Genomic DNA, 13,282 nt, shown 5'->3' on the forward strand with positions numbered 1-13,282 from the left:
CAATTAGACGACTGCTCATTAAGCTGTAATAAGATTTGATTAGCAGTCTAGATACTCTGAGCAAACTATGACAGTTTCACCTACATGAGCAATTACGTAATGAAATTAACTTTTAAGCCAGATCTCACCGGTAACAACCTTCTGGTTAACTTAAGCCCTCTCGTAGCAATTACTGCTGACAACCCGTAGAATTGATTAGACACCGAAGCTCTGTTAATTAATTTGCGTTATGTATCCTGCTGGTCTTGCGATGACAATCACAATTTGCTTCCGATATTAAGCGCAGTGGCGGAACCGCCACCGTCTTGAAAACTTGCTCGGATAATGGCGTTCCTGCTGGTTTGAAGTATCTGAAGACGGTTCTGCTGGTCGGGTTCGGGCAGCAACAGATGCTCGAACAGCTTCAACGGTAAGCGCACACTTCCTCGACGGACCGAAATAAATTTTTCCATGATAGGGCCATCAATCATTCACACATGAGAGATTAGTAAGTCAAACAAGGAAATTTATATCACGCTGGGCATTGCTAATGGTTTTAGTTACCTACTGTTTTCATGAATATTTTTCTAGGTAATGTGGTTTTCGAGCGAATATTGCCGCGCATAACGTTAGAAATGAGTTATGGACGTGGGATCCTTTGCTAAGAAACAAATTGACGGGATGTTTGATGGTGTTGATGTATTGCTTCGTCTAAACGAGCGGTTTATCTATTTTTGGCTTCTATTTTTCCATTATAGAGCGCATGATAATATTGACTAATATTTTCTATCAGCAGTTACTTTATAACATTTCTGCCAACTATACGTATAAAGGATCACAAATCAATTTCGAAGAACAAAGTCAATAACATTCAAACTTATCAAATAGCAAAATTACAAGAGTGACACAAAAATTCACTCTGAAAATATTTGTGAAAATAGTGAGAATGGGTTTATGGGATGGGAACTCTGGAGTAACATTTGCTTATTTGCATTCATAGACATAATTAACATTTGCATTGCACTTGCAGCAGATTATCCTAATTAATGAAATTGAAATTTAAATGCAAATTTTGGAAATATATTTGTAAGTTTTTTCTGCATCCAATTTCAGCTCTGTCGGACTCAATTCTATGTTAACCAGACTCGACAGCTTTGACAGACTACAAATTTAAAAAAATCACCCTTCAGCACTTATACCAACTAGTATAATGAAATTTCTAAAATTTTGATAGTACCAATGTCTACAAAACACAAAGAGAATTTAAGTGTTTCATTAATGATCCTGTCTTTTATTATATTCAAATCAAAACATTTTTTCTTAGAAGATATCTTTTCAAATATCTCTAATAATCAATCTAGATAATTTGGTTTATGTTTTTTTTCATTGCACTTATTGGAAATACTTATTACTTTATAATACATTTGCAGTAATACAGACAAACATTTTAATGAATACTGGTTTTGCAGATTAAAATAACCAGTTATCAGCAAATGCAACATTTAGGTAATACAACTGATACGATTGAGGTTAATGATTCGTTTTAAGCAAATGTTCTCACGAATACATACATCAATTGCAGCAAATTAAACTGAAATCTCATCATTATTTGCTCATCAGGCAGTCAATATACCTACAGTCATCACTATCTGCATAAATCTTCTTCGGTTTCTCATAAAATGTTGTGAAATGGTGAAAAATCTAGCAGCCAACTGACAAAAATGATGAACTATTTAAGTAGATATTTTGCCGGAATATTAAGGAATCTTAGTGAAACTAACCTACTTAATGTGTTAAGAAAAAGGTTTTATTACTCACATACAGAAAAATGTAATCTGGACATGTTTGCAAAATCTGCTTCAATTTGTTTTGTTCTAACTTCCAAATAAGCATCATAACAAGCTGTTTAAAGGTTTGTCGTTAAATCTAAAGTATAAAACGTTGGATAACTGTAAGGAAGAGAATAAAAAGAAAGAGGAATTAATGAAAATTGGATATTGCAGTAAGTAGATTATCTTTAAGTCCAATTCTCTAAAATGTCTCTACCAAGCTTGGTTGTTCTTACTTTTGAACGATAGATAATGCACAATTTTACCTAATTTTTGATAATTTAACTAAGAAGATAACTTATTATCCTACACTGCAAGCTTTTGCTTAAAGCTATTTTGGTTGCTACCAAACCGAATAAGCACTGGCTGATATAATCAATTGATAAAAATTTGGTTTCATACATCAAGCATTGGCATTGGGTATACTTATCGTGGCCTGGCATTTCCACAATGATTATCGTGGCAATTGCCGTCGAAAAAAATACACAGAGCGAATCCCTGGTTTGACTTATGAACCCGTCAGCTGGCAGCATTGTTCGCGTTGAATTTTTGCACGGGTTCCTCCATATTTCAATGCTGGGCAGGACGGTACTGCCAACCCGTCATTACCGACGTTATAAAATAACTAAACGATGCCGGTCGGTAATAATTTCGCGTGGGCAATTTCGACTTTTATTTAATTTGGATAAACGTCGTCCCTAAATCATTTCGTTGCGTTTTTTAATGGCAGGCTTTTCGCGTACGTACGGTATGATTGCGACCCACGTGGTAACTAAACAAATAGCCCCACTTAAGTCATTATTTTCCCGCGAGTCTTCGCGAAAATCTCTCGCCTCGTTGTTGGTTTTTGCGACCCAAAACTACATTATACACGGGTCATAAATTGAGATGCTACGTTTTAAAACAATAAATTCGCCGAACGGTGGCAGTACAATATCGGATCGGAAGACTCGAAAAGCGCAACGAAACCCGGCAAATACAATAAATAAGGATCAGGCTTTAAGTTTCAGGCTCTTTTGCTAACAAACAAGCGAAAATTTCGTCGCCCACGAACCGGTCGAGAACCGGCTTTATATTTTTCAACACTGATCCATTTGTGTGAGAACCAGCTGGACTTGCTTAGTAATTATAATGTCAAATTTGTTTTCTTTAAGAATTATTAAGTAATAAAAAAGTTTAAATAACAACCTACAAACAATTCTTCCAAACTCTCAAAGAAACGTAATAAAAACTATAGTAACACGGTACCGACAGTAGCATCTGGCTTAAGTAAAGTAAGTAAGTAAGAAAACAATTGAATGTAGAAAATAGATTATGATACATGAAACATACAGGGTGTTCTATTTAAAATAAACAAGTTGGTACCTTTCACGTACACTTCAAGTACTTATAACTTTAATTTTCTAAAAGTAAACCCATCACAATAAAGTAGTAAAAAAAATAAAGATATATAAAACAAAAACATAAACATCGGTTAAAAGACATCGGAAATGGTTTCCATTGAGAAAAGATTGCAACAATTTGGCACTTGTTTAAATTATTTCTACTCAAATTTTTCTATAACGGTTTTATTTTAGTATACGGCCAAAGTACCGCCTAAACATCAATGTCAAGATCAAACAGTCGCAAAAGTTGATAAGAATAACGGTTAGAGATTTTGTTTGTGATGTCAGAAAATAATATAAAAAGTAGTTGAACTAGTATATTATCTAAAGAAGCAAGAGATAAATGAATTGCTGGAAGTTTTACGAATAACAATTATTAAATAAGTCGCGTTAATCATCGCTCGCTATCGATAAGTAAACGAAACGGAGAGACACAATCGCATCAAATACATCTTTGACAGATTATAATGAACGTATTGAAGGATGTACAAAGCGTAATCTGCCCCTATTGTGTATCAAATCTAAGAAGGCATTCTTATTAAATCAGTAAATCATCGGGGGTCCGTCGCCGGTTTGTTTTCGTTTTAAATCATATTTTAAGCAGAGTCCGGTTTTGAATATGCCCCGAAAAATAAACTGACTCGTTAAGTAGAAGGATTTTTCCGGTCGGTCAAAGCTTATTAAAAAAGTTAATCGTCCAGAAACGTTCGAGGATAATTCCGAAACGAGAAAATTTTGCAACATAATTGAGCCGAGTTTCCGAGCACTTTACCAGCAACTTCTCATAATTAGAAAGTTCGGTCCAAGAGATGTGGCCTAAAGCAGACAGTTAGTTAGCCAAACTTCAGACGTATTCTCGCTTTTTACGTCTCCCCTCTGAATTTATGGAGCGCATTCTTCTTCCACTGGGGGCCTCGAAACATATTTCTAGCTTTTAATAAGTTTTACCAGGCTTCGGCAAATACACGGATAGGCGAAATTCAACGGAATTACAACAATGCTAAAAGAAGTTAAGGCTAAGCAAACAAAATGGATGGTAATAATAACTCAGTTGTCAGCCTGCAGGGCCGTTCTTACGATCCCGTTTCGAGAAAGCTGAGCAGATATGAAGGCGATAGAAAATTGCGTGCCGATGCTGTTGACTCAGAAATTAGGGCTCCGAGAACTATAGAATTAATTATTTCGATTGTTGACGTGTCTTCGGGTTGTGCCATTGTTTAGCTTTGTAATTTAAAGGTCAAATCGTCACAGTCATTTGGAATTTTTGCTAATAACACTTCTAGGCACGCAACATAGACAGTACTAGAATAATAATAACTCTTAAGAACAACAAATTTTTCTGTCAGTTTTGCGAAAAGGAAACGCCTAGTTATTCAAGTATTTTGGAAAATGTCTGGAATACAGAGTAATACTCTATTGAAATCTGCAACAACCCACATAGCACACAAAGTATATTCATATTTAAGGTATATGTCTAGCAGGTTCTATAAGGCAAGTGCTGCCCAGCATATACCAGACAAATTATCATTTTGTAGGTTTCGTATATTTCATAGGAAAATGCCGAGGAACTGTGCTCGTTTTGGCTCAAATAAACTATACCACTATAAAATTTAAGGAAAAAAGTGCAGAGCACTTTTTAACCATCAAAAGTGGACTCTGATCTCTTGATTTGTTTACTTGAAAATTTTATAGTGACCTAAATTTTTCCATCCTGTACACCTTTCATTTTAATAACGACAGTATATTTCAGCTTTATTAAAACTATTTTAGAGAATCAAATCAAAAATTCCCGATACAAAACAGAATTACCTTTTTCCTGCGTGCAATTCTGATTTATTACCCTGTCATGACTTGCTTCTAGTCCCAATTGATCAATCTAGGTTAGTTACACCAAGCAAACAATATGAAACCTACAAAGTGTGTAGGTCAACTGTGGTTTGAGCAAATACTATTTATTAGTAACAATATCAGTGGATTGGGGTTTTCACTAATTGCGGCGGGTCCCCGGAAATACATTCCAATTAGTGCCGAAAAGTCTCGCGGTGCTCGACTGAATTGTGGTTGAAAAACCGGGCACAAAACTAGGAATTATTAGTTTTGGGCTATAATTACGCTCTCCGGGTTACGGGTGGATAAAAATATTCCCGTAATTACGTTCGTTATGGGGACGGAAGTCTGGTGAAAAATTGATTCCGTTTTGCGAATGCCCGGCGCCGTTAAGCGAAACAAAATAGTTTGGCTTGCATTCTCGGGTGTGGAAAAAAAGCGGATATTTGTCAAGATAAAATCTTTTTTTTTGGATGACGGGGGTTGCATCGAAGCATTCTCGTAATCTCCCAAATAAATCTGCCCAAATCCTTCAAACCTTTGTTAAGAAATATGACGCAAATCTTCTTAGGCTTGTTAAGGACTTTTAACTAAATCGCTTCTGACAAATGGGTGTTTTGTCTGAAGTTTATTCGCCTTTTTTCCCCAGGTAGATCTAATCGCATCTAAAGATGGTTGCAACCAACCCAATTATAGAACCTTATAACCCAAAATCCTTGATAAATAAAATCGTTTTATTTATCAATTTTATATGAAAAAAGCTGTCCAACTTACACTTTGGTTCGGCATTCGGCAGGGCTTCAAATTTGACTAATAAGAAATTAGCCATATATTTATTTGATCCTAAGTGATTTTAGTCAATTTGAATTTTGGAAATGTGCAATTTCAAAAGTTTTATTTGGTTTTAGTTCTTCATTGTACATGTATTTTTAATTTAATATTATTAGACTTAGCTTCAATATGATTTAACAGTTTGAGAGTTGAATTTAAATTGCTAATAAATCTAAAAATAAAAATAATGTAATTAAGGTGAGTAATGAAGTTTTTCATTTGAAACAAAAAATAATTTAATTGAAGCTAATGCAGACCGAATAATCGCGTTTCTCAATTAATGTTTATACAACTCCTCATAAGATATTTTTCAACCCAATCCCATATTTGTAAACTTTCTAGCTATTTTTTGTTTAAGGTTAATTTTTGTGTTTAGTATGGTATCAAAGTTATAACTATTTTTGACACAGTGATTAGAAGAATTATTCTAATTTACTTATTTTGTTACAGTGTTGGGAAAACTGCGAGTTGCTTCAATCAAACTTCCAAGTATGGGGAGAGATGTGCGAGGAACAAGAAATATGTGTAAGTATATAATTTTGGAGATTCCTTAAGTAGCCGATCAAAGGCAATCCTTTCGGTGCCGCATTCAAAAAAAATCACCAACTTGGCACCAATAGCGTGAACAAAACAATTCCCGCAACCAAGAAATTTACTTTATTTGATTAAACGCCTTAGGATCGGGAGTGTATGGGGGGACTTGGACCAGATGACAAAGAAAAATTCGCGGCTCAACTGTACACGACAATCCTTTTAGCCATTGCCTATATTTGATGGCGGGGTGGTATACAGTTTCATTATTTAGACTCGGGACTTGATTAGTCCTTGTTTCGAAGACTTCCTTCGACGGTTTTGTACAATTTACGTAAAAAGCGCTAACTCTATTTTCTATTTCCTCTACGAAAGGCCATGCCCGAAAACTATTTTTCATTTGGAACTGAAACTAATTCGTCAAGCCGACGACATAGCACATCGGCAGACGTTTCATTAACTGCCTTATCTTTAATGCAGAAACTCAATCTCCGAGGCCCCCGAGAACGATGCCGGAAATAAAATGCAATAGTCTGCAAACCGTGGCTGAGAAAAATATCTGAATAGCAACTAACTTCTCGTTATTATTGTAGCTTAAAGACACTTGGGCTTTCATTAGCAAATTTGCATCCGAGAGGAACGGGCGACGTTCCTCTCGAAATTGGAACGTGGAAGCTCGGTTCCTTCTTTTTTTCTCTAGTGTTCCTATTTATTTGCCGACGAGAAAATTTTCATAATAATGCAAAGGCTATTTTTGGAGTTCACTTTTGTTATGCAGATGATGAGATTTATGAATTTGGCAACTAGTTTTATGCTGATGACTATGATAATCATCTATAATTATTATTCAGACTGCATTTTCCGACAAACAGTAGATTTTCATTAGATTTGAGACAGTCAGTTGTATAAATGTATACAGTCAGTGTCTAAATATGGTAACTAATTTAAAATGCAAACCGTTTTGTTTTATGGAAAATTCTTAGAGTTCTAATAAATAAGTTTACAATAGGAAGTAATGCCTAAATATGAATAGAGCTAAATTTAAAGCACAAATAATATATTTACATAAAACACTTTTTTGATGTTTTATTGAAATATCATTGCAAATCTATTATGACCACTATAATTTCCACTTCAATCTAGAAACTGAATTAATAAAAAGAGTAGTTATTTTATTATTGAAAATAATAAGTCTCTTCCATTGAAGAAAAGTACGAATTTTGAGAAGCACCTTCTGTCAAACGGTGACAAATATTAACCAACGGTTTTCTATCAAATTTCAGCTTCACTTCTTATTAAATTTCACTTCCCATTTAAATACGTCCAATTTGACCCACTCTGTACAACTGTGATTAGGTTAGAATAGGTGGTTAGGTTAATTTGGGTGATTTCCAATATTTACTACTAAATTAGGTTGTCAGTGTGGCAGCACTGTAAAACTGTGTTAAGTTATTCATCAAGATACAGTTTAAAAACTTTGACTTATTGTCGATAACTTTGAAATTAGCTCCTTTAATTAAATTCCCAACTTGATAATTATTGTTCTAAAAAGTGAAGGTAGTAACTTTAGTTTACTTCAAGTAATCAGTGGACCAAATCACTGAGTGGATCACAAAAACAACTTTTTTTTATTTTGAAAGAGTTCTTAATATACGAGATAAACTCAACTATAAAACAGTTCTAAAAGCTGGAGCAGATGTTCGGGCATGGAAAAAACATTAAAAACCCACAAGGCAAAAACGTGATAACCAACTTAAGTACCTACCTAACACTTGACACTTTAGTCGACACACAAAGGGTTTCTTCAAAGCCAGAAAAACTTAAAAGCTAAACAATTAATCATTAGGAAAGGCTAATAAAGTTTACGGTGCAGCCGAGTGACTAAAATGCAAAGTACCCTCATGTTTGTCCCCGCTTATCATGCCGAACATCTCAGCAGCGGGTTTATGCCTTAAAACAAAGAATTATTTTCCCCCTTATACATAAGCTACTTCCACTTTAATATGAATTAATTAACTTACTTGCACGTGTGTCGCGTATTTCACGAAGGCATCGGCCGAGAAATTCTTACCTTTTTTACTGGTTCACAATGTAAAGTGCGTTTTTGTTTTGTTCTAGTTCCCCGGCTGTCGACAGGCCTGCAAATTCCATCAGGAAGCTTTGTACACCACGCAACAGACCCAGCCAGTTATTCACACCAAGGGCGAGGCCGTTATTCAATTGTTCGGTGCCAAGGCTCAATGGCCTAGCAGGCCCATATCGGTGGAACCCAATGTACCTGTTGTCTACGTAGTAATGAGGAAGTCATCCACTGGACCTTGGAGACAAATCATCCAGACTATGGAAGCTTCAACTAGAGTGCCACTTGATCAAGGAAATTCCATGTTGAGGGTGCTGGTCGTTGATCCCCAAGGACTCCTAACCATCTACAGCCCTGATGAAGAGAGTTTGAAAAGAAACAAAAAGAGGAAGAAAACCATAAACACCGAAATTAAAGCTGCTACAACCCCAAGCACTAAAGAAGATAATGCTTTATGGACGTTGAAAGAAGTGTCACTTATCCACCAGAAAGTTTTAGTAATTGGTGAAATAGCTTGGGAACCAAAAACAATAAGAGGAGTGTACCTAGTCACCTGGGAAGTAGACGGAGGAGGTCTGAAAGGCAATCTCTTCACAGACTCTACATGTGTAACACTCTCACTATGGCCAGACACAATCTACCACATCCAAGTGGAGCTGGTATCCAGGATACCAGGAGTTGAAAACATCAAGTCACAAATGATGGACCTGGATACGGCCAGAGCGCAAAAAGTCAGCACAGAAACCGACGCTCAAGTTCTTCCAGAAAGCACCAATCCCGAAGAACTAAAATCCCCTTTGCTCTCTATGTTATTTAGTGCAGTTAAAGGGGAAAAAGTCGATCGGTCTTCAAAACACTACAAAGAAATTGCAGCGACTATTGTAGAATGTTTCGGTATGATAATCGTGCTGATATTTATCGCCGTAGTAGTCAAGAAGTTCCTAAACATGTACGTAAGGAGAAGGACGGGGGATGGCGTTAAACTGGCGGAGGATTGCGACAACTGTCCAGGTGAGTTTTGTTGTTGTTACATATGTGTGTGTGGGTTGTCGGAGATAGTTGAGGTTAAGCGTACATAACGGAATGGAATCCCTTGATAGCCCTTTCGTATATGGACGCCAAGGCGAAGTTGTAGCCGAAACAACGTGCCATTCGCATTCCGGAATGTCTTGCTGCCTAGATATGCGTTTCGCTTTATGTCCGGATTATTTTGTAATATTACAGAGAAACATAATAATGAAATTTCTGGCATAATACACTCTAGTAAATAAACGAGAGATTGTACAATATTCAGTCATCATGCCAAAAAAACGCTCTATTAACATTTTTAGTTGCGCATTTTTTCCAAAGCACAGGATGTGTCATGTAACAGTGGCTAGCTTTAAAACTATTATTAATGAATAATCTTTAGTTTTTTTGCTTGTTCTTTGACCTAATGGAATGGAAGTAGAAAAGTGTTTATAGGACGGCTGCATGCTAATTTAAATTTTTAATAAGTTTGAAAAGTAGTAGTCCATATTCCGATAGTGGAGTGGTCAGTGTATGTGTAAGCAAAAAACACAATCGATCTTCAAACTACGTTTTACTAAGCCATTCTGCTTTAATTTCCAAAATTATTTTCTATAGAAGATATGTCCATTATAACTTCTCCATCTTTAAGGACACTTTAGATTAGCTCAATAAATTTAAGTTACTTAACACTCAATCACTTTTACCATAAAATTAGAGTCTTCACGCTTTCTGCCTTTGCTCTATATTTCAATTTTAAGGGAAAATGACAAAATTAACTTTTCAATACACCATACTTACTAGCTCAGATTTAATAAATTCTGTTTTTTTTTCAAATCACCCTTTTTCCCAAAAGACACCTCTTTTAACTGCTTTTTCCATGGACTATTCAACATACCTTTACTGAAGCGAATTTCAACAAAGAACTTTTCTGGATGAATGGTAATGTGTAAATGAATGTAATGGTGTCTCTGGAAGTCTGGTTAATAAAATTTACTACAACTACTTGAGAAACTTTGTTAATAAAAATCTCACTATGGTATCACCATCTATTTTAAAGCTTTACACTCAGCTACTCGTTTTCTGGTCAACTCCAAAAATCGAATCTTACTCCTCAACAAGTCTGGAGTTTACCAGCTTTCATGTTGCACAGCACAATGCAACTCGAATACATGAACACAAAAAAGGTTTTGAAAAATATATCAGTAACCGTAATTTAGACATAAAGTTATATGATGTCCTTCTTTTCTCGCCATATTCAACTTAATAAACATGATTTTATTGTGGAAAATAGTTTAAAAGCTTTTTATTTCGGAAAAGTGAAAAAGCAAGAAAAGCTTGTTTGCTTAATAACTTAGACACTCTTCTACTTCATTTTTTCAATCCCTCAACTTCTAACATTTTCTTTTCCTTTTCATTCCATATCTCTAAATCCTTCTCAGCTTCTTCTGTGAATAACTTGAAATAGAAGGAAGAGAAGGAAGTTGCGGTTTTTGCTGTCTGGGTGCGTATTCTTGAAACGAGAAAAGGCATGCAGAATGTGACAGAAACTTGCCATTGTCAGCTCTTTCTGTCACATACTTGTTTTTCCGAAGCTCTACGATTAACCATTTCCTCTGTCAATCCCTGACTGGTTTCCAACTCAGTAAATGTCAAGTTTCATTGGTAGAATGCTCACGTGACTATGACATTTTCTGACTTGCGGCAAATGGTTGCATCTTTCTCTGATACAACCATTGGCCACAAGTACTAGTTGGAGATTCTCTCTGCGAAAAAACCTCATGATAATTTATTACATTGCTCGTCTATTACAAATACTGCTATTATTAACATCAGCTTAAAGTTAGGTTAGGTTAATTAGTTATAGTTAATTTGCTCATATGACTTTCAGCATAATGCCCGGGCAATGTAATATTTCCTTTTTTGGCCAGTTTTTCTTGGTTTATCATCACTGTGTCACACTTATTGCTTCACTATTTTGAGATTTTTTCTAAACTAAGCCAAGATTGACAAATTTGCTTCATGCGATTCAGTGATCTTAAACTGAACAGTTTTGGCAAATTATCCAGTTTTCTGCATCATTTCCTTTTCCAGATTCTGGTTCTATGCTGACTCAGTCATAGTAATAAATAATTTTGGCACTTCACGCAAACTTATTTAAACCTAAAAAAGATAATTAATAACGGGTATTTTCCCATCTGACATTAATGGCTACTTAAATTTATGCACCGTATTATGCTTTATGTCTTTCTATTTATGAAATAATAAGTCTTTCAGCTTATAAAAAGTATTTTTATGGCAATTTTGATTCAAAATACATATAGGTATACACTTGCCAAGCTGGTTTTTGAATAATTATAGTAAACAGCACAATTTTTGCTAAAAAAACTAAATTTTGTTTTTTTTTTCAGATTATCCTCCCATAGTGACAGTTCTTTCTCCTGCACTCGCCAGCGAACAATACCGATACTCAAGTCACTCAACGAATAATTTCGAGCAGCCAATGAAAAATGACGTTCAGGTTTGACGTCAATACCAGTGATATTAAACATAATAATTTCTAGTGCGCCAAAAAAAATGAACGCTTTTAAAGTTCCTAAGTTTCAATTTGCATTGCATCAAAACGAGAGTGGTTTCGATTTGGTCCGATTAAAGAGTGTACATATATTCCCCTGCATCCGTCTTTGTCTATTATTGAGTGAGTTAAGACTGCTGCGTTGCCATATACTTTATAAATAATCTATTAAGATAAGGAAGAAAGAGTCCGATTGGCCGATTATGGCTTTGATGCATTTTTTGTTTGTAAAGCCTGCCTAATAATACGTGTAACCTGTTTTGATTTAGATAGAATTTAATAAGCATGGGCTAGTCATTGTTGTTCTAAAGTGCAAAAAACAAATTCGTCTTCCTGTTGAGTAAACGTGTATTTTTCTTCCAAATTGCCGTTCGTTTCGTCAAAATTAAGCTTTTGCCACTCGCTTTAGAGAATAATGTGTACATTTTAAGATTGTAAATAATCTAAAACTTCCTGTTTAATTATTTAGTGCTTCTTGTATATATTTTTTTTTGTACAATACTTAGGTCTACTTCATAATTTGCCTCTGGCATGCACAACTTGTATATACTATATTCTGACTTAACTTTCAACTAGAAATAGCTGTTTATCATACACCTGACTGTGTTATATAGTTTTAAGTTTTATTTATTTCACCTTTTGTTTTTCTGAAGTTGTATAAATTGAATTTAAGTTTAAGTCTTCTGATCTTTGCACTTTTCTTGGAAAAAGTAATCTGAAAAATACTCTTAGTGACCTTGTAAAAATTGACATCTAAGTGTACGTGTAAATAAGATAAAGCAATTAAAAATAAATCAAAAACAATTCTGCCAGTAAACCGTGTCTTATTCAACTCCCATTTAATTGCCACGGTGTGAACATTTGGCCAGGGCCCAAATTGTAAACGCAATCTATCAGGAACAGCTTTAGGCGTTATATGCATGCAGTTAACTGATCCCCTTAGGTTAAGCGGCTAATTACAGGAGGATAGCCCTAAGACCCCTCTGTTTCGGAATTATTGCTGCTTAATCGTCATTCAATTCTACGCTATGTTTGGATGTGTTCGGATGTAATTTGAAACTATTGCCTATGGCATGTGAATTGAACAGATTGAGCTCTAATTCCAGAAAGGATGAAGAGTTATATATAACTTTTAAACTTTTTTTTTTGGTATGTAAATGTACTGTCAAATTAAATTTAACAGAGTTAGCTATTGAGTAAAATATAAACAAACACCCTGTACAAAATCCGGAACTTT

The 13,282-nt window shown here is 35.1% G+C and overlaps 1 protein-coding gene across 1 annotated transcript in view; it reads left to right on the plus strand.

The window, feature by feature from the left end:
• Positions 1–12,862, plus strand: part of LOC145731087 (uncharacterized) — a 60,423-nt gene extending 47,561 nt beyond the window's left edge. The window contains exons 3-5 of the mRNA XM_081982677.1: positions 6,302–6,376; positions 8,501–9,473; positions 11,882–12,862. Of these exons, the coding sequence (XP_081838803.1) occupies positions 6,302–6,376; positions 8,501–9,473; positions 11,882–11,997 (1,164 nt within the window). The 3' untranslated portion in view covers positions 11,998–12,862. The remainder of the gene's footprint in view (positions 1–6,301; positions 6,377–8,500; positions 9,474–11,881) is intronic.
• The last annotated feature ends 420 nt before the right edge of the window (positions 12,863–13,282 follow it).

This window comes from Ips typographus, linkage group LG6, assembly GCF_016097725.1.
Source record: "Ips typographus isolate SLU linkage group LG6, UJ_Ityp_2.0, whole genome shotgun sequence".
Lineage (NCBI taxonomy): Eukaryota > Metazoa > Arthropoda > Insecta > Coleoptera > Curculionidae > Ips > Ips typographus.